Here is a 26635-nt window from a genome sequence, read left to right as displayed (position 1 = left end):
ACCTTCTAGGCAAATCCAGATTCGCATCCCGCTTTCCTGGGAGTGCAGTAACGCTCAGATAGCTCCAGCTTCATAAAGGGTTTTGCTCTGGCCTGTCAGTATTGTGTTATCCTTATAGTTTGGCTCTGGATCCTAACTTCCCAGCAGTTAGGACCTGGTTCAGTGGTAGGGTCAAGCTTTGATTCAAGTCTGTTTGTACTGCTGAGTCGACACAATTTCTCTTTCCTGTTACTGGGTCATTTTCCTTGTTTCGTTAAGTAAAGGAGGACTTAATCAAGAGTAGCTCTCTTTCTGATTTCAGAATATATCCCTAAGGAGATTCATGATTTTTAAAAATTAATAATTTGAATTTTTTTTTCTATTGTGGTTTGCTTATAGTTTTGTTTTGAGTAGGTGGCTACGATTGGTTAGTATACATAATTCCAATAAATTTACCTTGACACATAGATGTCTTCATATTTTTTCTTTTCACAATTTGAACATATCTTCTAAAATCAGATTTATGAAACTAATACCTGTTGTAAAAATTGATTGTCTCAGAATGTTTTGGAATATTGGCTTGAAATTATTTTTTGTCAGATATTCTTGCCAGTAAATTTATTTCTTAAAGTAAGAAATATTTTCTCAGTGGATAAGAAAGAAAATACAGAAGGGACATGAGTTGAACTCTTGTCTGAATAGGAATAAAAATTAAGAGTTTATTTATAGTATTCTATTGTATTCCCCATTTCTAGAAATCAGATATCTGATGATGACCAGATGCATAGAGAAACTGCAGAAGTGAAGGGCAACATTGTCACCAGATTATTTCAAAATGACCATGTATAATTATACAAATAATTTATTGTTTCCTAAAAATTTTACTGTTCTAATTTAAAGAAACCGGATTTCCTTTTTTTTTTATGATTCTGCAACCTTCAGAGAAAAAAGTGTTTTTAAAGAGGTGGAAGGTTTGTGGAAATAACTTTTGGAACTTTTCAGACTAAAAAAATACCAAAGAAACCACTTCCATTTGATCAGAAGCAGATAATTACCCTGAGAGTAAGTTTTAAATATTTTTGTGCATTTCACTTAAAACCCCACATCTCTTACTATGATTTAGCATTAGTGTTTCTTCTTAGAGCACTGTGTACAGCTGGAAAAAAAAACAAAATGTTTTGACATTTTAGAATTTTTTGTTCTATATTTTGGAAAAAGTCAGGTTGAGTGAAAAGATGCAGTGTTAACAAGTTTTACTGGGGTTAAAAAAAAAAAAAAAAGAAAACTAGTAGTGCAAATTACATTTTCCTGCACTTTTGCCAGACTGAAATTTTAGCAAAAAAAAATAACCAGTTCTACTGAGGATCTGATGTAAAAAGCTACACGCATGTCTTCAGGACAAGGATGTAATACAGTGAGATTCCATGTCAGAGTAGATGCTTCAGTATTTAATGGCAGCGTTACAAGGTTCCTCGGTGTTTAATACCAAAAATATCCAATGTGCAAAGCTGATTTTACTGTTCATGCCAGTGCAATCAGCTTGTTAAAAAGGAAATTTGTATAAGATGTAGTGATAAAGCACAGCAGCTGGCAAATAATAACATAAAGATATAAGGAGAGAGAAGTATTTCGGAAGTATTTCCAATGACAACTTGTCATTAAGATCAGCTTTACTATGAAAGCCACCTTTTCTCCCTTTTTGCTATTTTACCATCTTTGTGTGTTATAGTGCAAACGTCAGGCATTCTTTCTCTTTGCTTGCAGGGTCAGCCTTTACGACATCTGATAACCTATCCCTCAGTTCCTGGGTATCTTCCTCAACCAGTTTTCCTGGATTTCAGCATCCACAGTCTTTGAGTGCCCTCGGTACCAGCACTGCATCCATAGCTACACCCATTCCTCATCCCATCCAAGGATCTCTGCCTCCGTACAGCCGTCTGGGAATGCCTCTAACACCCTCTGCTATAGCCACCTCCATGCAAGGTAGTGGCCCCACTTTCCCTTCCTTCCACATGCCTAGGTACCACCATTATTTTCAGCAGGGTCCTTATGCAGCTATCCAGGGACTGCGTCACTCCTCCGCAGTGATGACACCATTTGTATGAGTGATTAAAGACAAGAGAAACACAAGATTTTAAATGTGCAAGTTTGGTATGAAAAATACAAGGGACCTTCCTGCAAGGCCCGTGGCAGGAGTGCTGAACTCATAACAAACCAGCTAAGAAAATGCATTATGGATATAGATTCCTCCATTGAGGGATCACAAGAAGAGAGCATACAGCTTGGAGCTACTCACAGATCTATGTGTAACACAGCTGAAATGGATCCCAAAGTTCCCAGGATTTTTGGTTACGTGCAGCTTGTTCCAAAGGTGCATTACACCTAGTGGAAAGAGATTATGTTTATGCAGCAGTGTACAAGTTAATTGTGTGTAGGTCTTTTTTCATATGCTAGAAAAATTCTGAAAGAGGCAATACTCTTACTAATCTTCATCTCTTCTTGTGACTGATGAGCATCTAAACAGAAAAATGTATTGCTATAACTTTGAGCATGTTTTAGGCTATCTCAGCACACTTTTGCTGGGAATGGGAAAAAGTGGAGAAGACCACTGTCCTTTTTAAAAGACTGGCTTATATTCACCAAAAGCAGTATTTCTTAGTTGCTACTATAATCGCAGAGAGAAAATCATTAACAAATCTTTCTTTCTTTCTTTGTTTCTTTCACAAAACACTTATCAGTTCCAAAAAAAGAACTGTGTTACAGGACTGTAGCAGTAATGATGTATTCTGTCCTTCAGTCTAAAAAGAAGTTTGTCCTATATCCTAGGAGGAGCAATTTAACTGTCTATTAAGGTATGATGAAGGAAAATGTTAATTTGGGAAAATCTGTTACTTAAATTTAGAAACCTAAGATATCAAATCTTTAAATCAGTGCTTGTTTGCTGCTGTGCTTGCCACTGAAGACCTGCTTCTACCTGCAAACATGTACTGAGTTAATTGAATTTCAGGCTAGATCAATCCATAGACTCTCTAGATCAAACTATAATCAATGGACTGGTATAAGATGAGTGGCATTGCAGTGTCCTTCTACTTGTTCTGATTTTCATGGGTTTGGTCATGGCTGTTATTATATAAGCTCTTTGGCCAGGAAAAACAAGGGTTGTACTGTCTATTTTTCCATGTCCCTGTATAATGGTGGAGTTTCTTTGGGAAAATATCGGTACAAAGCTTCACATCTGACGTTTTTTAGTTCATATCTGCCTTTTTTCAGTTAGTAATTAGGGTTCTCATTCAAAGTACTGTCCACTTTTTCTAGTATGTTATGTCTGATGCAACGGAGGAACTGTAGAGGCATAAGAAAAAATGACCTCTCTGCAGAGAACTAGCATGAATCCTTTGCACTGCTGAAAAGAGTACTGGTGCGATGCTGGTTTTCTGCATGGCAGGAGCTGGGATTTCACTGTAAATAAGAAGTCAACACAGAGTTTCTGTGTAGAGTTGCATCCAAGTTATAGATGATAACACATCCACTGATAAAAAAGAACTAGCAATCCACTCTCATATATTAAAGATGTGTGTGGAGCTGGAACACAGAATGGAAGACAGACTTTTTTGGCACTATTCTCCTCTACTCTTGACCAGTGAGTGTTGCTATCATATGGTAGGAAGCAGAGTGCAGTACGCTGAGTCACGTACTTCCCATTTCTGTGAAGTGCAAGGCAAGTCATGGGCATTTTTTTGTCTCATTGCCTTGTCTTACATGCCCCATCACACAGAGTATTGACAACCTTCCAGGATTTTCCCAGTTTCTACTGTAGGCCGGTACGTGCATTCCACAGATAAGGGCCATCTTGATGTATTTCCCAGTAGCTGAATTTAAAATCTTGTTAAATTGGCCATTTCAATCACCTCACCTACTTGCAGTATCATCCTAATTTCCCTCTACTCACTGTTGGACCTGCTGTTAAAACTGACCTGAGGCAATTTCAACTTCTGTGCTCTGTATGTGAATGAAAATGAACTTTTGACTACAGTTTTTGAATTCAGAGCTACAAGAAGTTGTTTCATAAATGAATATAATAGGCCAAGTTCTGCAGTATTTAAATGGCTTAGAATCAGGCACTGAACTGGGCTTCTTGTATCCAAATATTAGATTTTGTTCCAGGCTATCAGATTCACCTGAAAAGTGCATGTTGCAAGGTTGTGTCTACTTACGATCTGTTTTGTTATAAACCCCCTATTTTTCAGGAGATTAGATGATATTGGCCCCACAGCAACATAATTCTTCAAGTACACATATGATTCCACAGAAATGAGAATTTGAGGGCATATTTGCAAGAAAATTTTAATCCCTCCCCTTCAGTTGCTTGACTTCTGTTAGCGTTGTATGAAAGCCCTGTGATGACATGCACTAAACCCTGTGGGGAAAATCTATTTATTTTATCTGTTTCCTTCTGCAGCTCCATTAAGTTACCTGGACTTGCAAGGGTTATGGTTAGGTTCAAAATGCAAGCCAGTAGCTTTAGTGCTGATAATTCCATCAGGAAATGGTCAGGTAAGTAGGCAGCTCTCATACGTCTCCAGAAATAAGCTTGGAACAGGTAGGCAGATTTAGGCATGCTTGACAAGTCACATAGAGCCTGCTCATACATTGACCTGCCCTTTCTTCATGAAGCAAATTCAGAGAAATAAACTGTACAATCTCTTTAGCCCTGTCCCAGTCCCTGTTCTGAAAGCATCAGTATTTGGCATGCAGAAATGCCCCTGATACTGTTCCAGAGAAAATTATCCAGGCAGTTCTTAAAGAATGAAACTGGATTTTGACAACACTGTTGGCAAAAATATTAAATGAAAGATAAGTGCTTTTCATTACAAATAAAATGTGATTCATATCTGAAAAAATATGGCAGGAGACTGTCCCTATATAAAAACATGATAAGGCCAATTCCTTATTCAAATTCTCCGTGATAAATTTCATACTGTAGATGATGAACTATCTGTCAAAATCCACAACTTGATTTTTCCAGTCAGATCAAGTATCATTCAGTGTGCTCATACCTCCCTGTCCTTCTCTTTGGCATACGCTGCTCTCCAATGGTTTAATTCATTTGCATCAGAAATCCCCTGGGTTCCCCACTAGTGCAGAATCTCGGGCAGATCCCAAGTAAGAGAACAAAGGCATTACATGAGAGCCTTCCCCAGGAATGGGGTCACGAGGTATATCCAGTTCTCACCTCCTCTTCTTTGCCCTCACAAGCCTACTTCCAAAACTTGTGTAGAGTTGAGGTTGAAGGGATTAAGTTCACAGAGACCACAGGACACCCAACGAAGAGGTCGTGCCACCTCGCAAGTTTTCTTCTCCCTGTCCTCACCTTCCCGTGGGCAGGGGGCAGCATGGGGGTGATTCCAGTGATAAAATTCCTGCCCCACTGAAGTCAGATGCAAATTTCCTGACTGTAACAGAGACGGGATTTCATTCAACATTCTCACCTAAAAATAAGGTCTAACTGTAAGAACAGTGACTGTAGCGACAGCAACAATATAGGAACTCTACAGCAAAGACTAAAACCCAACTACAAATCAGCTTCAGCATTGAGTTCACAATTGGAATAAAATTAATGTAAATTCATAATTAATTGGTTAAAGAGTGAAATCACTTTTCCTAAAAAAAATTATCCGTACTATGACAATAACTAAGTATAATTTATTTAAGGGCTTGCTGTACTGCTGTCAAAATTATATCACTGTCAGGACAGAACATCTGTTGCTGGTAGATGGTCTAGGAATGCCAAATATAATCTAGAGTTTATTTTCCAATATAATTCACATTTTATATCCCATGAGAAGTGCTCTTCATGTTTATGAGCTCGCTTGGCTGAGCAAACTGGTGCTGGTTTATGTTGTTGGGTTTTTTAAAAGGGTGGAGAGAACGTGCCTGAATATGTTTTTCAAAGAGAATGATAAGATTATCCTCCAAAGTGTTACAAGTACTTTTAGGTGTTTTCTGGATTACCATTTTATCCATAGATAGTCAACAGCCTCAGGTCTTTAATCCAGCAAAAGCATCCCAAAGACTAACAAAGCTGATTCAGATGCATTTGTCTGAATTTTTTTTTTCTTCTACTTTTGGAGCTTGGAGAGAAGCTTGACATAAAAACCATTTTAAATCTGGCTGTTTGGTTTGCAGTATTGCTTTATATGGCCTGAGGCACTGTCAAAGACAAAAATTAAATGCCACTGGGTTTCAGTGGTATTCTTCTAGGTATAAACTGACAACCAAGCATAGATCAAGTGGATAAAGGTACAGATTTGCTAATGGAAATGCTTCTTCCTGAGTTCAAAGATGGTAATTTGTATGATAGCTAACATACTTGGTAGTATAATCTACAGAATGCAATTGCAAATTTTCTCCCAGAAGGTTTTATCCAAGGAGGCCAGGACACTGCATGAACATGTACCCATCAGATGTTACTGCTTCCAACATCCAGCAAACACTAACCAGCATTTGAAAATGAACCTCTTTTAAACTGAAAACATTTGGGTTGGCAACTTGATTATGAACTACATCCTCTTTATGTGTGTGTACTATAGGAAAACAGAAATCTCAATGAAAGTTATTGCAAAAACTTGGAGACCTTTCCAAAAGTGTAAGTTAATACAAATTGTGGTAATTTACCCCTAGATAAAGGGTAAAAGCAACAGTGAGATCAGTGTGACACTTATCTAGGAGGGAGTTTTGGCCACAGTGCTTATATTCATCATCTGCAGAGGGATGACATTCACTCACTGCAAGATTAATCTTGGTTTTAGTGAGATCTTAGTCTCATTATTTGTTACAGAGCATTTTTTTTGCTGCAGGAGATGTGGTTTCTTTACCAACCACTTACTTGCTGGCCAGAGGATATATGTATTACTCTGTAATAAACTGTCCTTGCATATAGTCTCTAGTTTGTCAAATGACAACTTCTTTTTCTTTATTTTAGCTTTTTAAAAGAAAACTAAGCAGTGATTTAAGTAAACTCTGAAGTAACTTTTTATGATAGTTTAAGGACAAAAAATACAGTTTGCTGTATTTTACCTTTAGCACATTTAAACATTTTTTTTTTTTTAATTGTACCTTCAGAAACATGAGGAAAGATTTGGTTTAAAAATAAGGAAGGCAAAAAACTGGATGTAACCTCTTTAACAGAATGTACCACAGTTCTGCTGTTTGCTGTGTTGACTTTGTTGTTTATAAGGCATTGCGTGAGCACATTCACCATGTACTGAAGTGTGTGTTTGTGTGTATGGGGTGGGGGGTAGGGGGAAATCTTTTTATGGAAAAAGAAGTTATGAACATAAACTATGAAGCAACATCTAATGAAAAGTTTCTTTTTAAGTGCAATATATTTATTTCTGCTAGAAATATAATATCAACATTATGTAATATTTGAAGCATTAAATGTTATTTGTAAACAGCTTAAAATTATATATATATATCACAAAAATTGTACAGATGTGCAAATGTGTGGATATTCAGTTTCTTTCATTAAAATATTGGGTGTTTTGATATATCATTCTTATTTAGCCAAATCTTTCTGCTTCTGTTGTTTTTCCTCTAACCAAGTCACTGAGTGCAGTGGAACCAGTGACGGATTTTTCTGAGAGCACACAAAATCCGTCAGGTCTGCTCATCTGCAAAAAGCGGTCTAAATCTTGGATCCTTACGGAGTGATAGTTGTACTGTAGTTAAATACAATTGTAGTTTGCATATAATTATGCCAATGAATTTTTCAAAGTGCCTTGCAATCTTATTCAATTGCTGGTTTTCCCACTGGAGCCCAAATAACTAGCTGAAATATGAGGTTCCCAGGATCCCCAAGATACTAAACAGAGACCTAGGAAACATAGTCTAAGAAGAAAGTAGGAAGGAATTAGTCCTGTTTAGTCTGAAGAAGTGATAATTGTGGAAAGATACAATAAAGTTTTCAAATGTATGAAGAATGTAAAGAAGCAAGGAATAAATTCCTCTTGGTATCTGCTGCGGGCTTTTATTTAATATGATTTTATTTCTATTATAATAGCATATATTAGAGCATGGGAGATTTACCTGAGACATCTAAGATATTCAAAGAAGAGGGATAGTGAAGCACAGCACTGGATTGCCTAGAGAAGATAAGGAGCGGTGTCTATCACTAGCAGTCTTTAAGAACAGGTTGAACATGCATTAGTCAAGAATGATATGCTTAGAGATAATCTTGCCTTGGGACAACCAAATGATCTCTTGAGGTGCTTCTGAGCTTTCTATGAGAGCCATTGCTTAAAGCAGCTTCTGTCAAAATCCTCCTGTTGTTCCAAAAGTTTTTGTTATGAACCTGTAGTTCAGCTTGTCCTCAAATTGAGATCAGCTGCTGGGTCTTTTGCAGCCAGTTCACAAGAGTCCCTGGCTTACAAAGAAACTCAAGGTGATAGAAGATCTGCAAGGTCCTAATGAGCAGCAGTAGCAGTGCCCTAATTTGGGTTTGTCTGTGAATGTAAAGGAGAAAACAGCCTGAGGTAATTCAAATCCACTTTTAACTATGCTGAGTTGCAGCCATGTATCTCTTTTACATTTGGAATATACCAAAATGAGGACAGCTTGCTGAGTTGGTAATCATATATGATGTCTTTTGTCTCTGTATTATATTTTTATGTCATCTTGGTAGCAAAAAACATGTATTCTCTCATGGATATTCAGTGCTGTGAGTGTCTTTTGCTTACCCTCAGGCTAGGGGGCTTCCTTGATTACATGTAAAACTAAGCGCGTGCACTGGCACTTTCCTGAATCAGAAATATTGGCTGTATGCTGCTTCAAGAGGTAGTTATGCCAATGGTCTCGCTGAAATCAGTAGGCTTGTTTGCTTAAAGTTAAATCAGTGTTTACGTATTTCAGTGGCTCTGCAGCTGTAAAACTCCTTGTGCTTTGTCAAATCAAGACCTTTGGGAACAAGTTGTCCATGCAACAAACACCTGCATAATTGGAGCCTTTATTTGCTATTGTCCAAAAAGAAACCAGGGGTTTAAAAACAGTGAAGATTCTGAACCGCCTTCCAGTAGGGTTACTCTGAAGAGACTGATGAATAGTCATGATGACTGTAGTCTGCCTTGTATTTCACATGTAGAAAACAGATTTATATCCAAATTATCTATCTTGGAGATAAGCAGTGCAGGAAACAAATGATTTGGAGAGTGGTATTTTCTAAACTTCCTGTGCAGAAGCATGATGAATGCACTGATTTAATGGCATGCTAGAAATATGGAGCAATAAATGGTATTTTGAATCATGAGTAAAGAGACCATTTCAAATACACATAAAAAATTTAGATTATACACCATCAGTTCAATACATATAACCTAACAATAATCAGTACTGATAATTCTAAGAATAAAGAATTAAACTGTCAGTGGTCTAATACCCAAGATCCATATTAAAGGCTGTCATTGATATCAGCCAGTGAGGCTCTAGAGACCTCTGTGGGAACTACAGAAGCTGGTCCTTGTTCTCCATAGTAATAACCAGAGGGACTAAGAAAAACCTATGGGGATGCCTACCAGAAAATTTTTCCAGAGAGGGCTTTTTTTGAAGAGTAGGTGATAATGTCTCCCAATGTAGAGGGTATTAGATAATTCACCACTGCAGCATTTTTACTTCTGTTAATATAAAATACAGTTTTACAAGCAAACCCAGCAAAATCTGGTAATTTTTAAGGCTTTTTAGGTTGAAAAGCAGGCTTAATACAAGGACTGCATTGGCTAACAAACTTGTTGAATTAAAATCAAGCAACCATGCCGAATCATTTTGGTCTAATAGTTTACTTCAAATTGTTTTTATTCTCATTGTGAAGCCTGCCAGGAATACGTGCAGTAATTTTTTAGTGGTTTCAGGTTTCTGTGTCCTAGTGAATGTCCTGGTTTGAGTCATTTTTTCACTGACTTCATGAGTACCTGCTTCCAAGTTCTGCACTCTAATGTTTTTGGAGAAGGGTGGCTAGCAGAAATAATGATGAGATGAATTAACATCCTCCAAATATGCAAGGGGCACTCAGTTTGTTTTAATTCAGCCAATCATTGCAGGGGAATAGCTCAAACAGTTAAGATGAATTAAAGAAGCATAAATGCTTGCAATTGAATCTGTAATTGATGATATTTAGAACAAATAACCCTTCAAAAGGTGGAGGTGATACAGTCGTTTGAACAGCTGCAGCTTTTCTCTCCTTAGATGCTTAATTTCTGGTTAGTTGTTCTGAGAGACTCAAAGAAGGGATGAAGTACATATCAAAAAATCTGTGTCTTTTACCTGTGTCAGAAATCTGTTATCTACTCTTTCAGAGACAGTGCATTCATATGTCTTTGTCACCTCAAACCAAAATTATTACTGTGCTTTTTACCCAAGTCTCTGTCTTAGGGATCCTAAAATGTCCTGAAAGCAATAATATGGAATTGGAGAAGTTCATGATGTCTTTACTTATAGTCTCCACTGTCTTCCAGTCAGCTTCTAGGGACAATGTGTACCATAATTTTAACTATAAAATACTAAATCATTTGGGTATTTGATGTCATCAGAATACACTGTCTTTTCTTTCAGTTCTCACAGTTGGAATAAGTTGTGATTCTTAAACTAGTAGTCTGTGCTTAATAGGGGTTGCTGGAATGGGACTACCTTCAATCAGGGGTCTTTCTATTAAAAATCACCCCTCCTGTTCTGTCTGTACCTGCATTTTTGTATGCTTTTATGAGACACAAAGTCTACTGATCTTCACTGGTGTTCTCTGCTGTGAAAGCTGAGTGTGAGAGAGAGCAGGTTTTTTTTCTATTTATCTTATTCCCTGTATTAAAGACATGGTTGATACATAGTCACAAATCTATTATTATTCCTTCCTGTGCTCTCTCATGGATTCGTGCCAAGGCAGCCAAAAGAAGAATTAATTTTTATCTTGATGCAAATTTTTAGCTGTAAAATTTGCATTGATAATATCTGAACATGTACCCAGGAATGGCAGGCTTCAATTACTATCTTCTGAATGTCATCACTTTTAGACTTGAGACTCCAGTCATACTACTCATCCTCAATGATATTGCAAATAAGTTAGTAATACTCAGGAGATTTATCAGCCTGACTTTATTTAATCACTTCATTTTCAGTTAACAAAATCAGCCCAAACAGTGCATTTCCAGAGGATGATTAGATTGTTTCAGATGGTTAAAGACTTTGGCCTTCTTTGCTTCTTCATTTTACAATGCACTAGGAACCTCGTGCACTTTTGTATGAACATATAAACATCTAACACTTGTGCCCCCTAATTTCTTTTACGAGGCTTTAAACATTTTTCAGTTGTTCTTAAATGAATTAGTATGTTTCATACAGCCTGCCTGGCACTTAAGACGACTTGGCATGGTTTCCACTAGTTCTGGACAGATAACTACTTGTGTTTTCAGTCACAGAAAATGTTTTCTTTCTTACACACCTGATGAGGGGAAAGACTAACAAGGAATATTATAGGCTGAGATTTCAAAGCCATTATGGATGTAGATGCACAGCTCCCACTAGTTTTACCAAGAACCATGTTTCTAAGTTTTGTATTGAATCTCTTCACTATAGTGTTTGCTATTTTGAAAGGTTTATGTTTTTTTCAGAGACCGGCCTAAAAAATTTATCATCCCTTCATGAAACAGTATTATAAAGCTTCTTTTGCTCCATGCCATAATATCATCCCTTTGTTCTCATGTTCTTTTAACCTTGGCCAAACTGTTAGAGAACACATGGATACTTCCTTTATATTTTCTACCTCAATAATAGGAGCACTCATGTAAGTTGCAGAGGTTAGTTTGTCCTTTTTGTTGCTGCTGTTTGTTGGTTGGTTTGGGTTGGGTTTTTTTTGTTTGCTTGTGGGGTTTGGGGCATACTTGCTTTTGTGGATCCTCTTCTTGGAAGCTTCATTCTCCTTATGCTTTGCAGAAGAATAGTCTATATACCTGTCTCAAAGGCAGAACGGCCATCTCAACAATATAGGCAAAACCGAATTTTGATGTCCAGATATGAGGGTAGGGCTAGAGCTGTCTTGCCACAAAATAAACTGGGAGAAGTCAGAATGTAAAATTACGTGGAGAAGCGTAGGATCGGCTCTTACTGCTGCCAGCAAGCGGTGCCTCCAGCCCTGCTCCTCAGCAGCTGCTGCTGCTGCCCGGCACGTTCAGGTTCCCCCCACAGCAAAAGCCATACGTTTTGCTCTTCAGGGCTTTGGTATAGGCAGCAAAGCAGGCAGGAAGTTTGGGACTGGTCTGTCTCCACCTTGTCCACAAACGTATAAATACACAGACTATTTGATGTTGAGGAAGTGCCTTGTCGGTTTGTGCCCAGAGCCACTCAGGGCTGTGGATTCCCCTAGTGATCTAGGAGCCTAGAAACTACGATCTGCAAAGTTCAAGCCTCTCTCACACATACAAAAACTTATGACTTAAAGTATTTTTAACACTTGTATTATTCTAGAAATGTGAATCTGCAATGCAGCTGTGATGAGACGGACACTTTCACCAGAATGAACACACTGGAAAAACTAGAAAGGCATAAATAGCAACTGTCCGGATGCTACAGTAGAAATAAATTGGAAGCTGATCATAAGATCCAAGTGGGTATTTAGAGTTAGTGTAAATAGAAATACCAAATTAAGTAAATAACATGTAATTTTGAGATGAATTGCTCTATGTGCCAAGCATAAAACTTTGCACTGACTATGCACTGTATGATAACAGGAGACACGGGGAGACATTTTAAAACCTAAAATCGCATGAGAAATTGCAAACCACAAAAAAAGAATACTAAAAGTCACACATGCAATAGGATCATAAACAAAACTGCATTATGGTTAAAGACAACTCTGGCTTAGGAAGAAGGTTTCTATTACCATGTAACCTGAAGGAAAATGAGATCGTACATCCAAGTCTCAACTGTAGCAGATCCCGATTGAAGAAAATGTTTAAAAACACCCCTATGAGCATGACTAAGCACTGGAAAAATGAATGCTTATCCTAATTTTTGTGTTAGAATACACTGCTGATTCCCTGTTTACTGCTTTGGTTCTGGAGTATGTCCACATAAAATAAGTTGCATGGCTGGGGCTACAGCAGTTAGTCAAACACACAAAGACAACAAATGGGACGACAGTAATGGATTTCTGCTTTATCTGTGATTCATGACAAGGGCTGAGCATGCATCCAGATGGAGAAATTATTCAGAAAAGACGAAAAAGACCCCAGAAAAGGAAACGGAGAACTGTATATCATCCTCATTTAAATAATGAAAGCCATAAGAATTAATAAGTGCACCAAGCTGTTGGAATAAAGTTGAGAAAAGAAACAGAGCTCTGCAAAATTTCCCCCACCATTGAATATGACATAAATAATCCTAAAATGAACAATGACTTCATTTTTGTTTCGCTCCACACTTCACTGATGTTGAATTAACAAATCCTTAAAATAGATTTCTCCATGTGAAGTCGCTTTGAAAAGTAGCATTTGCAAGAAGCGTTTTAAGCTAGTAAGGAAATCACAAGTTTAAAAAAAATGCAAGCCTTTGCAAAAATGTTACGTGATGGTCTGCACTTTTGCTAGTAAAGAAAGCAATGATTCTTAAATGTGATAAAGCTCAGGCATAAATCTGATTCTGTAAGTGCTATGTATCTCTGTGATGGAAAGGACCATAGCAGGGAGCTTGTTCATGAAACACAAATGTGGTTTCAGCTATTTTTACTTGATTTCCTTATTTATACCTACAGGACATTATAAACTAGTTGTTTTGCTTTGCTCCACCCAACCTCACATGTATCAGATATCCAGATGTAGAGAGCTGTAAGGTACAAGACTAATTTTAAATTTGAATATGGGATGGCTGCAATCCCCATAACCTAACTTCAAGACTAAAACATTTCATTTCAGCATTAGGGCACCCTTTTTTCCCCCCAAGAGACCCTCTGATTTTTCTTTTGCATTCTTTATTATTACTATTGCTTTTGCAATTTTGTGATGTTTCACTGTTTTTAATATAAGCATGCCCATAGGAAACAATCCAGCTTCCATATTGGAAAAGGGGGGGAGGGGAAATAGGTAAAATAAATCTGTTCAGGATAATAATATCTAAACCACCTTATGATTCTTGTTAGGTCATTATTTTTTATTTTTTTTTTTTTTAATATTTGGGACTGGAAATAGCAGAATAACTTTTGCTATTGTTGCTATGCCAGCAAATTCATTTACTTCTAACATAATTTATTCTAGTGTTATAACCAAAATAAACAACAACAGCAAAGTGACCTTTCACTGTCACTCTTTATGCAGCTCCACTTAAGAATCTAAAATAATGGGCTTGTGAATGTTTTTTGGTTGGCTGATGAAGTGTAAAAATAGGGGAAAACATTCAGAATGAACTGAAAATGCAAACATTGAATTTGGAGGAGTATAAAGGGCTGATTTAAAAGAAGATCAAGAAGAACCACGCATTTCAGGTAAATGTGCAATGTTGTATTCACTGAAAATACTTGACTGTGTCCGTCCTCAGGTTAGTTACCACTCTTTCTTAACTTATTTATTTACATCAGTTTCAAAATGAAATATTAAAAGACTTTATTGCCAATCAAAATAACATTTTTTTTTTACTTGTGATATAGTTTCCTCTTTTTACTTCCAGCTGAAAATCATTTGGTCTGAATTAGAAACTCATTTCAGTTTCAAGGAACCAGTTCTTTCTTTTGACAAATTCACTCATCACTGAACTTGTTGGCCATGTGGGGTCCTAAGTCACACTCCTTCATTTGAACGTCTCATCTTTACCTTATCATACACTGCTACCCCATCATACTTTTTTCTATTGTCAGATGCCAAAAAAAAAAATCCCAACAAAAAAACCCCGCACTTTAACATAAAATTGCAGCCCTGACTACTGGAAAGGCTGAAACCATATATAATTTCACCCCCCCTTCCGCAGCTTGGGATGCTGCGATAGATTTAGACCCTTTGTTGCACGTGGAAGATCAGTGCTTTGAGGGCCACTGCTCCTACCCCACTGCCCCCCGTGCTGCCTGGTCTTGTGTCACGGAGCGCCGACCACCCGAGAACGGAGGTGCCCTGCGTGGTGGGGCTGCCGCAGCCCGGCTTTTTTCCACCAGCCTCTTTCCCCAGGCAGAGACGTGGTTCCCTCTCGCACGCCCTGCTTGGGGCCAACAGCTTTACACCGCCCCACGCCGCGAGCCCGTGCCTCTGGGAAGCTTTGCCCCTGCGTGGGAAGCTTTGCCTTGCTCCGAGCCCACCCGATGGATGCCCGTGCCGACGTCCGTGCGTGCACGCCTGCGATTCCTGGCAGAGCACAACCTTGACGTGGAATTTCAAAGCTCGGGGAGATGCTTCCAGCTCAGGTGCCACCATCGGGGGAACATTTTCACAGGGAATAACACGCCGAGAAGGCCCCTGCGGGGGAGGATGGGGTGTAAGTTCTTGGCAGGCATCAGCGAGTTTCTCTTTTTTTTCCCAACCTGTGCCCTAACACTCAGCCTGGCCCAAAGCTATGTAGACACAAGAACAATTCCAGTCTTTTGTTTCTAATCAAAAGCTAACGGTCTTTGGGATGCCCTCTGAGCCTTCCCCTCCTGAGCCTGGACAGAACTGTAAGAAACATGCCACCTGGAAGAGAAAAATGTCTTTTTTTCAAGCCTGGGAGTGCAGTCGCTGTATTCTGCAGGCGCCCTGTGCCCTCTGCTGGCAGCGCAGCGCCCACCTGCCAGGCCCCCCCAAACCCCCCCAAACCCGCCAGCAGCACCCCCAGCCCCCGCACAGGGTGGCCCAGTGGCTCTGCGTGTGGTCTCTTAGGGGAGGTGGGAGAGAAAACAGGGAAAAGGAAACATCAGAAGGAGTTAACAAAGAAAAAAAAATTGGTGTATCCAAAATTTTCCATGTGCCTCAGATGTCGTTACTGGTATTGCCCAAATTCCCGTGTCCCCACTGGCCTCCGTCCTCTGAACTCAAGCCCCAGAAGCAACAGTGTTGTTTCGGTTCTTTCCCAGGAATGTACCCTGTCACTGCTGCAAAATTGCATTGTACTGCTTCAACTGCTTTTCAGTCAGGAATATCCATTTGTTTTTTTTCCCTACACTATGTAACCTACAGTCTGCCTTAAGTATTTTCTGTCAGGTCCTCAGGTGCAAAATCCACATGGTGAGTGAAAGGCTGCTGGCCTGCATCAGTGATCTATCTATGTACCTTAAGTTAATTAAGCTTTTCTCTGGTTTGTTTTTATCTGAGTAGTTTTGTTTGTTTGTTTTCTACTTACCAGTTGGATGGCATCCAGGCAGTTGTAAACTGTAATGTCTTTTTGGATTATGGATGGTAAGATACATTTTTCTTTTTTTTTTTACTCTTATTTTCAGCAGATATTAGTGTTGTCTATAATAAATGTTATCTGAACAAGAGAAAATAATTAGCTTGTATCCATATGCACTACTTCTAATTTCTTCCCAGTAGACAAAACAAGTATACTGGTCCATATCTTAACAAAGAAGTTATCTTTAAATACTCTTGGAACATGTACTCAACACCATACCAGCCAGCAAATACACAGCCTGATTTTCATTTACACAAAAGCCAACTCATAATGCTCGGGAAGCCTCGCAAGGCTTAAAGCAGATGTCTGCACCCACTTAAAGCTTTCTTTCCACACTGGACTTGTGTAACTGAGTAGTTGTACGGGACTTGCTCTTGCTGAACCGGGTAAGTGTGCCACACCTAACACCTTACTCAGGGCAAAACTATGTAGATTGCATGTTTGCATAAAGATACACGTATTTTCTTTTGTGGCAATAATTTTCATATGTTTGCAGACCTTCACTTTGCGTCTCAGAAAGCATGCTGACAGTGAGCTATAAAGAGACCTTGTGATTTATTCTCTTGCAGGGGTCTCAACATTTTGTCCTCTTTTCCTTCCACTGTTTGCATAGATCTAAATTGTTATTAATACAGAAGCCAGCCGAATAAAAAAACACACCCTACTGTTGTAAAGTGTGACTGTTGAATTAAGTTGAAATTGGCTAAACAGTAAAGGATCTTTTGGTATAATTAGACAAACTTGTATATGCATATACCGAGACTTATTTCTGTAGGTAACTGAGTAAAAACCTTGAGCTTAAGGACTTATTTTTGTATTTAATCTTCATGATTTTGGATTCTTTATTCAAGTGGGTACAATGAGAGAAATGGATTCATCCCCTGAAAGGGACAAATTCAGATCATATTACTCTTTTTCTATGCCAGTTACATGCGGAACTCCTTAACTCCTGCTGGAGGATCAGAATGTCTCAGCTGTGCTCCCTAGTGAAATGGGAATAAATATCTTTCTAATGGAAATGCTGAAGCACGTTTCTGCCATAGCCCTGCCATCTCTGAGAAGTAAGTACACATGCTTGACTGGCTGTGGAGTTTGAATTCCTCCTTGTTCTTCCAAGCCATATTTGGGGAAATTTTCAGAAACACGAGAGCTAAACCCCAGGAAAGAAGACTCCCATTCCATTAGTGCTAAAATTACAGGGACTGTAAGACAAGGATAGGGCATGTTTGAAGAGTCAAATGGAGAGAGGACAGAAACCTCTCTCCACTTTATTGAGGTAAATCTTACAACAGGAGAAATGCAAGAAAAACTTGAAGATGCAGTTGCAAACTTTCTTCTTATGAGGTGTCCATTGGTGTGAACACCTTTGCCTTCTTCAGCTTTCCTTTCCTTCAAGCACAAGGGGTGCAGTTCTTTTTCAGAAAGTGTGAGGAAGAAGGACCAGAAACATATTCTCCATGACACCTTTGGAATTTATTTGTAGAAGGCCTGAGGAGGAAGAGACCTCCGAAGTCAGTGCAAGAGAGGAAGGCAGCAAAAATCCATCCCACAAGAGACACAGACCCATTCTTGAATGTGAGCAATAGAGTGGATATAATTCCATGAGAAAACAGCATTTATTTTATCCTGACATGGAGTATGTACATACAAGGATGCCTTCTCAACCTCCTGAATTACATGAAAAATTTAATTATGACTGACTGAGCATTTATGTACTGTTTCAGAAATGTGAGATCTCAAGGCCTCTGACCTACTGTAAGCAGCAGGTCAGGGCATTCAGGTTCTAGGATCAAGATTCTCTCCAGCATTTAGGTATTTCCTTTCTACCCATAGCACTCCTTTAAAAAAATATGAAACACTGAAAATAACAGAATCTTTGTTGGAGTTAGGCCTCTGTTGTACTTGCACTTTTAAGGTTATTTTCTAATATTTTCTTCTTTGTCCTCTGACTTTTTATTTTCTTCTTCGTTTATTGCCTGCTCCTCTCCAGACTTGTTCCACATACTATTTTTGTTCCACAGTCCCTATTCTCAATGCTACTAACCAGTTATTGTTACAACTCCCTTCCTTCCTTGTTATCACCTAATTGTACTTACAAAGTAGATCTGTGGCAGACCCAGTAGTGAAACTCAGGTGTCTCCTTAAGACCCAAGATAATTTTGAATTGCAAACTCAGCGTTTCCTCTTTTTTCTCCTGTTACCCACCTGAAAACAAAAGCCCAAGCAAATGTTACAGGTTTGGTCCTGCTCTTCTGCTTCCAGAGTTTTTTGGTTGGCTGGTAGCTTGGTGTGGTGCTTTTTTTGGTTTGGTTTGGTTTTTTTTTCAGGTGTGGGCAAAATTTAAAGGTGCTGCCATGTATTTCATTGTAGAAGATGGATAATCTCTGCGTTATGTGGAACCTTCATGATAAACAACCATGGAATGGCAGCTCTGGGTAAAAGTAGCATTTTCCTCAGTATATTAGGATCTGGGTGGTCTCTAGCTCACAGCTGGGTCAGGGGATACTTGGGATGAAATTTTTGCATAAAGATTCATTGAGGGATTAGCTGGTATATAATAATAAAAAGTAGGGCAGGAAGGGATCTTTAGAGATCATCTCCTCAGCTCAAACCAAGATCAGTTTATAATTAAACCCTCTCTGAAAGATGTTTATCTTAATTGCTTTTAAGAGCCTCCAACAATGGAGATTCCACAGGTCTTTTAAAGAGTCCGATACTTAACTATTCTTTCCTTAGAAAATGGCCCTAACATCTAACCTGACTGTAATTTTAGCCCTTCGCTACTTATCCAGTGTTTCTGTCTCTTCTTGTAGCAACCTTTCACCTATTTGAAAACTGATATTACATTGTTTCTGATTACTCTTTTCCAAGCTATTTTTCACATCTTCCTTGTGTAGACTTCAAGGGGGTTTTCTGCTGTGTGTATGTGTTTGGTGGGGGAAATCTACTTTGCAACAGCCATGGCTGATGTAAAATAAGAATGACAGTAAGGGATAAAGGAGATTAGGAAAAATCCCTATCCTTCAGTGGGTCCATATCTTTCCTGAAGTGCATTGCTCACTATCGGACACATTCCTTTAACTGAGATCTCACCAGTACTAACTGGAGTCAACAGATGACTTCATGAGTGAGATATGAAACTCCTTTTCACATACTCCAATGTAACATATTTTTTTTTTCCACAGCTGTACAACACTGTTGGCTGATTTCACTATAATGTAAGAGATTTCTTTATCAGTTTACCATAAAGTTAAGACCGTCATAAATTATTTTGCAATTTTTCTAATAATGCTGGAATAAGGCTTATAATGACAGATGAAATGCAGAGGTTCCACGCTGCTTGCAAAATGTACTTCTGCTTTGCATACAGCATGTAAATGTGAAGTTACTTTAAACCTGGTACAGGTAGTTTGTGAGTTGTTAGTGGGCAATGAAGGTCTTTCTGTTTGAAAAGTGGATAGAATTTTTCCAAGTACTGCATCAGCAGATGGGAAAAGGGAAACCTTTCTAAAGAGAAAACATATTTTAAAACTTTATGGCCTTTTTCTGATAGTCATTCTGCATTTCTCTGCTCCCCTGCATGATCCCAACAGTGTGTTCTTGCATCCAAAACCAGCACTAAGTATTCACCCTGCCCAGCATACTCTTCTGCTCTTTGACATTCTTTTTTTCCTTCTATTAAGTGGTAATTTTAAAAGCATCCTTTCCGTGAAGTATTTCTTCAGAGAAACCCAGGATTACAAGTGGGCCACAGTTTCCTCACAGTGCAGCCCTGGGGCTCATTCTGGAGCCTCAGCTCTACTATCAGTGAAATTATTTGTGACTTTATGATGTGGCAGTTGCATGGAAAAAATGGCTAGATAAAGACAGGTATTGCTGCTATATTTGAAATATGCCCTGCATGCCCAGCAGTGCTGTTTGATTTTTAGTATTTTATAGATACCTTTTATACATACATGCATGCAAACACTTATGTATGTATGAGTATGCTTGAAAGTACATTGTTTAGTGAACTCTCCTCATTTTGCTATCAGACTAACACGAGAAAATGAATGCTGTACTATATTCAGGCTTCAGTCCATCATTAATATATACATTGATATATATCATCAATGTAATCTCTCCAGAAGGAAAAATCCTCTGAACGCCTACGTATCCTGCTATGGGGGTTCATGCTACAAGATCCCCAAGTGGGAAGCAAGTTGTAGCACCTTGAGGAGCTGGAGTGGTTGCACCTGCCTCATGAAACAATAAGCCAGCTGCTGCTTTCTGAGCATAATGAGTTGTTCTGTCAAGCTAAAAAAACCTTCAGAATATGAAACAAACAGTCTGCTTTACAAAGAAGTGTTCCTCCCCCTCACATAACCCTTTCAGTGCTACCTGCTGCATGCTTCTTAAGAAGTGGACCAGGCTAGGGATTTTTGTTGGCTATGGATGCTTCTTTCTATTTGAATTCTCTGCTAAAATAATAAGTAAGTAGGATTTTCTAATGGTAGGGGTAGGGTGAGCAGAGCAGCCCGTGTTTTGGGTGAAGGTAAAGGGGGCTTTGGGGTGAGCGAAGGAGCGTCACAAGGGGCCTGTGGTTATTTGTGAGAGATGGGTTGGCGGGAGGGCAGGGGTGGTCCCAGGCCCACTTGCAGGGTGGTGAGTTGGTGCTCCAGGGGACACTCACAGAGGAGTGAAACCACCTACAGTACCCACACCACTCCCGAAGAGAGACGGTGAAGGCAAACGCAAACAGGAGAGGAGTCTGTAAAGAACCCCTCCATATGTAATACGCGATTTGTATCTGCAGAGTTGAAATGATCACCAGGAGCAACACAAATCTGTGGCAGATGTATTTACAATTTGCACTTGAAACACAGGCCTGGTTGTTCTTATTTTGCATGTATGTCTGAGCGCTTCCTTATGTGAAATTACTCAACATTTACAAGTCAGGTGTGATTCAAGCTCTGCATAGATCAGTGGTTTAATTTAAATTAACAGAGACTCTGACAAAGCAGCCTTATAGTCAGCAAGAAATGACTATGCCCTGGCCAACTTGTTTTCTGTTCAATCAAACAACCCAGATTTGGCCTGCTAGACTAGGTGAAAGTGTATCGTGAAGAAACTAATGTGTTTTGTGTTTTGTTTGGGTTTTTTTTTGGTGGTTTTGCTTTGTTTTGTTTTGTTTTTTCACTCAGAATTTGCTCTTTTTAGTGAGTATATATAAGTGCTTGGCATACTGTTTTTTTAAATCCAAGATGATGCAGAAGTAAACATGCTTTAGACAGTAGAGGGCACTGCTACCTCAAAAATACGCTCCAAACTGGGCCATAGTTGTGCCTATTTGTCAGCACAGCTGATGGGATACAGGCAAACGCGTTATTCCACCTGAAAGGGAGCACTCTTTGTTTCCTAGTAGTTCAAGGGACAAGAGTGGTGATGTGAAAAACTAAGGGTGGGACAGAGTGATATGTAGTGAAAAGCCATGACACCTACAAATGAACTGTATTTCCACATGGAAAGTTGAAAGAAAGGGATGAATTCCATCAAGTTGTTTTGACACTGCGGCGAAGAGTTTTGGGAACACAGTCTTTAAGGCCTGATTTGGGTGCTGTTGTTACCAAGGTCTCAGAATGTATAATGAAAGCACACAAATTGTCAGGATCATAATTTGAGATATATTATCAAAAAGTTAAACAGTTGAAGAAGGAGATGAGGAAGACATAACCTGCTGCTGCTAGTCACCAACAAGGACTCCATATGGGATTTTCAAAATTTTTGTGTGTAAAATTTGTATTACATTTTTAAGTATGTGTGGGTATAAATTAAAGAGTTTGTAGCCTCAGCATCATTTTTTTCTCCTCTTGATAAGGTCTCTGGCAAAAAGACCAGATTTACCAGGAGAGGATGCCCTGCAGCCCTTAAAGTGATCATGTTAGTAACTTCACTTTGTCATAGATAATTCACCTTTCTCAGTCATATACAGGAAGCAAACAACATTTCCAAGTCATGTCTTTGCTTGTCATTTAAGTGGTGTCACTGTCAAACGTATTTTCTGTCACTGATAGTGACAGAAAATACCTTTGACAAACTAAGCAAAATGGCAGACTGGACCAAAGGCAAGATGATCCTATACATCAAACATCCCTCAGTTTTTGTGTGTAAAATTTGTCTTACATTTTTATGTATGCATGGGTATAATTTAAAAGGTTTGTAGGTGACAGTAATCAATCTACCTCTTCTCTCCCTTCATTAATCCTGGCAGTAAAGGATATACTGAAATCCCTACTGAAATGCATATCAGGGTAAGCAAAGGGTGAAACAGAAATAAACTTGCTAACGTCTGAACAAACTTAAACTCTGCCACTGTTTCTGATATATCTGTCTGTAAGTATTTCACAGTGGTCCACGAGCTTCTCTTCCTCTCTTGACAAAGCAGATTTGTCAGTAAATCTCCAGCTGTGTAGGTTTACTGACTTTGATATGGCAACATATTTCAAGAGCCTCCTGTTTCTCACATCTGGCTGCTCTGCCGGTTGTTAACCAAAAAGCTATTCTGTGAGCGCTTCCAGGTCATTGCTTTTCTCATGTTTCTGTTCTAAGTCCATTGCTGGCCTTCCCCTATTTCCATCATAAATAGTGTCCATAACGTATTTCCACCATAAATGGTGTTCATATTCCCAATCTTGCATAAAGGGCATCTGCTATGAAATACAATAGCTCAGCCTCTGTTCATACGATCTTGTTCTGTTGTTGTCACTTAGCTCCTGCTTGTCACTGCAAGCTGTTTCCTCTGTCTTCTCTGATGCATCTTTTGGCAGCAGCTGCTTAGAGACACACCAGATAAACACTGACTCTGCAAAAAATGAAGCGAAACCATGGTGGCTAGTAGATCAGGTGAGGGTAAACTGGATCCATCACTTCTGCTTGTAATAGTGAGTTCTGTGGTCCTCTGATGACTTGCTCTATAATTTACTCCTCCAAATAGAAGCATAACAAGATGCAGTTGCTGTGGCTGTGAATCATGGCATCTATGCCAAATTAGCATGACTACTTGCTGTGGCCAAATGCCATGCGGTGAGACCGTGGAGCGTACAGCAAGAGATCTTCATTTTGAAAGCTGTAAGGAGATTATATCATGCAGAGGAGTTAAAAGTCCTCAGAACAGTGAAGAATTACAGAAACATTCCAGGCCCCAGTTGGGAGGAGATGATCACACTCCATACTATAGGAAGGGGCACTGGCAAATCTCCCAAATCAGCTGCTCAACAGGGCGAGTGGACGGCTGTGCTGCTTTGATCGCTCCATCTGCAGCAAGGAAGGAAGGGTAACTGCAGATATGTTAGACCTATGAGCTTACCGGCATAGCTTGATTTTTTTTCCTGATATTTGTAGTACTTCTCGTTCCTTTTTCTTTACCTATTTTTTTTTTCAGAGCTTCAGGGAAGCATTTAAAGTAGCATGAAAATGGTACTGGAACCTGAAAGCCAAGAAATCAGAAAACGTCTGGTGGAGAATAATTGGGTTTTCTGAGTCACTAATGTTCTTCAGTGCTATTGTGGCAGCAGGCTGTTTGAGACTTACAGTCATCTTTATAGAAATCAAGGAGGTAATTTCTGTGTCAAAGAAAGAAGGGTCTTCAGGACCTCTCATTCTAAAAATGTGATTTTTTTTGTTGCCAGGGTAGGCAAGCTGGGTAAATTTTTCTCATTTGTTTCTAGCAGAATCAAGTTTTTGCTTGTATGATTAGTCAGCCATACAGACAAAGATGCTCCATTTCTATATAGTTTTATATGTATATAGTTAAAATGCAGCTGCAATTGCTCCAGCTCCATATAGTTATATATATAGATAGTTAAAATTAAACTTGTAATTTTAAAAGTGAGAGAAGATAGATGTGAACAAAGATGTGCAAGTAGAGATCATATTGCTGTATTACTAATGCACCAGCAGCATATTTTTCCCTCTTCAGGACGCAGGCAATGCATGTTTAAAGGAGTTAATTCAAGGCGGGGGGGTGTATGTATCCTGCAGAAAGAGATTTGACCCCACTGACCTGTTAAACAGGACAAGTTGCACACTATAACTTGTTTGCCACTACATTCTTCTGTTTTTTTTCCTGGCAGATACCTCCACGTACAAACTCTGAGGGTGATCCTACTTCTTTACTTTGGTCTTAAGAGACTCCTTAGCCTTCTGCGCTTCTATTCAGCCTGATCTTCGCAAGAAGAGGTCCCAACTATTTCTGTTCTTACAGAGTTCTTCCCGTATGTAAAAATTTGTCTGCTCTGTGACTGAAGCTCAAGTAGGGTTAATAATGAGTTTAGTCAGATATGGCCATATGGTACTGAGCTCAGAACGCTCTAACTGCCTGGCTAGTTACCTGAGGCTCTGAGCTCCCCACTGCTGCAGCTGTGTTGCTGTCAGCACTCAGAATGGCTAGTCTGAATACATCTAACCAGGCAGCAGCCACACAATTGTTTGCTGAAGAGACATACTTTCCAGATTGTGCCTTCATTCCATGCTAACCTTGGATTAAATAAACCAGGGAAAGGGAGCCTGAAGTTCCCTAACTTGCTACAATGCAGTCCTGCTATTATTAAGTCTGCTGCTGAATGTGTGAAAGTGTGGGGGATCGACACAAACTTCGCAGAAGCAAAGCCCTGTGGTAGGTGGCAATGGCAGCCTTGCCACAAAATCTGCAGAATATGCTCTGAGGCAGTGCCACTGGAACAAAGCAGAGCAATACAAGAAACGTTATTATAGGTATAAAAAGGGAATTATCTACAGGCACTCTTATTCAGATCACCTTGGGAGAGAGAAGGGGTTGGTATTGGTAATAAACTGCAAAGTGAAGGTCTCCCTTGAGGCAAGAGGAAGATTGAGAGAACTGGTAGCAAGAAATGGTACAGAAGCTGAGAATGAGTGGAGGAAAAGCAAGCAAGATCTGTGCTATTTGGTGATGAGGTGTGCGTGTCTTGAGGAACATATACTGCTAGAGAATATATAGGAACTGCCAATGCAATATGTTTTACTTGCAGGGCCCGATACCTGAGGGCTGTGAGTTATCTCCATTGACAGTGTGTCACAATCACCATCCAGCTGGGCATCCTGAGGTTGCTGATATCTGGCAAACTGATTTGGAAATACAAAGAGACAGTACAGTGATCATGGAAAATGTGTGGTCAGAGAGACAGGGAAGACCTAGCAGGAACAGGAATGTTGTGCTCCAGGATGTGCTTTGTCTTGGGACAGCAGAAAACTGTGAAGCAACATCTTGGGGATTTTGCTGTCCCTGGACAGAAGTTAGGATAAACTGATTAAGATGATATTTTTCCTATGGCCTAGTATATATCCTTCAGCACTCTCAAGAGTTGAGAGAAATAAAATTTAATTTTAGCGTTATCACATTTCCTCTCCCCCCCCCCCCCCTTTTTCCTGTAGACAGCAATGTATGTGCTGGTTTATTGGGTCACTCCTTTCACTGAGATGTGCAGGATTAGTAATGAGCTACTCTGTATGAAATGTGATGTTGGAAATAAACATGGCACTTCTGGAAAAATATGCAACTCCTGTGATGATATAAACGCAAGGTTTATTTCTTACTACATGTGTCTTTAACAGATTGAAGCAAGTGTCATTTTATTTTTAGAGGTGTACTGCTCTGCTGCAGCTCTTTTGAAGTAGAGTTGACGGATCGGCACCTTTATGTTTAAATATGTGATGTTCTGTCTTTGCATTCTTATAATAACTTCTAGAAGCTTTAGAGTTGTTTGGTTTAGTAGTATGTGCCTTTGTAATCAGGTTCTGTGGGCGGAACCTTTTGAAATAAATTGCCTGAAGAGTTTTAATAAAAGAAAACAGCCTAAGGTAATTGATTTGCTGCAGGCTGGAGCAGGCCCAGTTCATCTCAGTGGTCGAGCCATCACACAGCGATCATTAGAACCTTAATAATCTCAACCCTTCAAGTTCCTAAGTGTTCCCTGAATCCATTGGTTTTGGCAAAAACTGAAAATGGGTTTCAGGAGTTAAAAATCAGCAGGACACATCATATTACTCTTTTTCTATGCCAGTTACATGCGGAACTCCTTAACTCTCTGGAGCCCGTACATTTCAATTACTCAGCCAGCACCAACAGACTCCTTTGGTTACTAAATTCACGACAAGGCTGCATGATAAAAATCAAATATGAAAAAGAGCAGATTGTGGAGTTTTTTTCTCTTTGAAAGCAGGTGGAAAAATAGTGTGTAGTCTTCAAACATTCAAATGGTGTTCCTTTTACATTTTC

General features: G+C 39.2%; 1 protein-coding gene across 1 annotated transcript in view; it reads left to right on the top strand.

Annotated features, from left to right (window-relative positions):
- The window catches only part of TBX20 (T-box transcription factor 20), a 41338-nt gene extending 33742 nt beyond the window's left edge, over positions 1-7596 (top strand). Inside the window, exon 8 of the mRNA XM_042806546.1 lies at positions 1744-7596. Within this exon, the coding sequence (XP_042662480.1) occupies positions 1744-2084 (341 nt within the window). The 3' untranslated portion in view covers positions 2085-7596. The remainder of the gene's footprint in view (positions 1-1743) is intronic.
- The last annotated feature ends 19039 nt before the right edge of the window (positions 7597-26635 follow it).

This window comes from Tyto alba, unplaced genomic scaffold (assembly GCF_018691265.1).
Source record: "Tyto alba isolate M040663 unplaced genomic scaffold, T.alba_DEE_v4.0 Super-Scaffold_46, whole genome shotgun sequence".
Lineage (NCBI taxonomy): Eukaryota > Metazoa > Chordata > Aves > Strigiformes > Tytonidae > Tyto > Tyto alba.
This window is presented reverse-complemented; position numbering and strand designations above follow the sequence as displayed.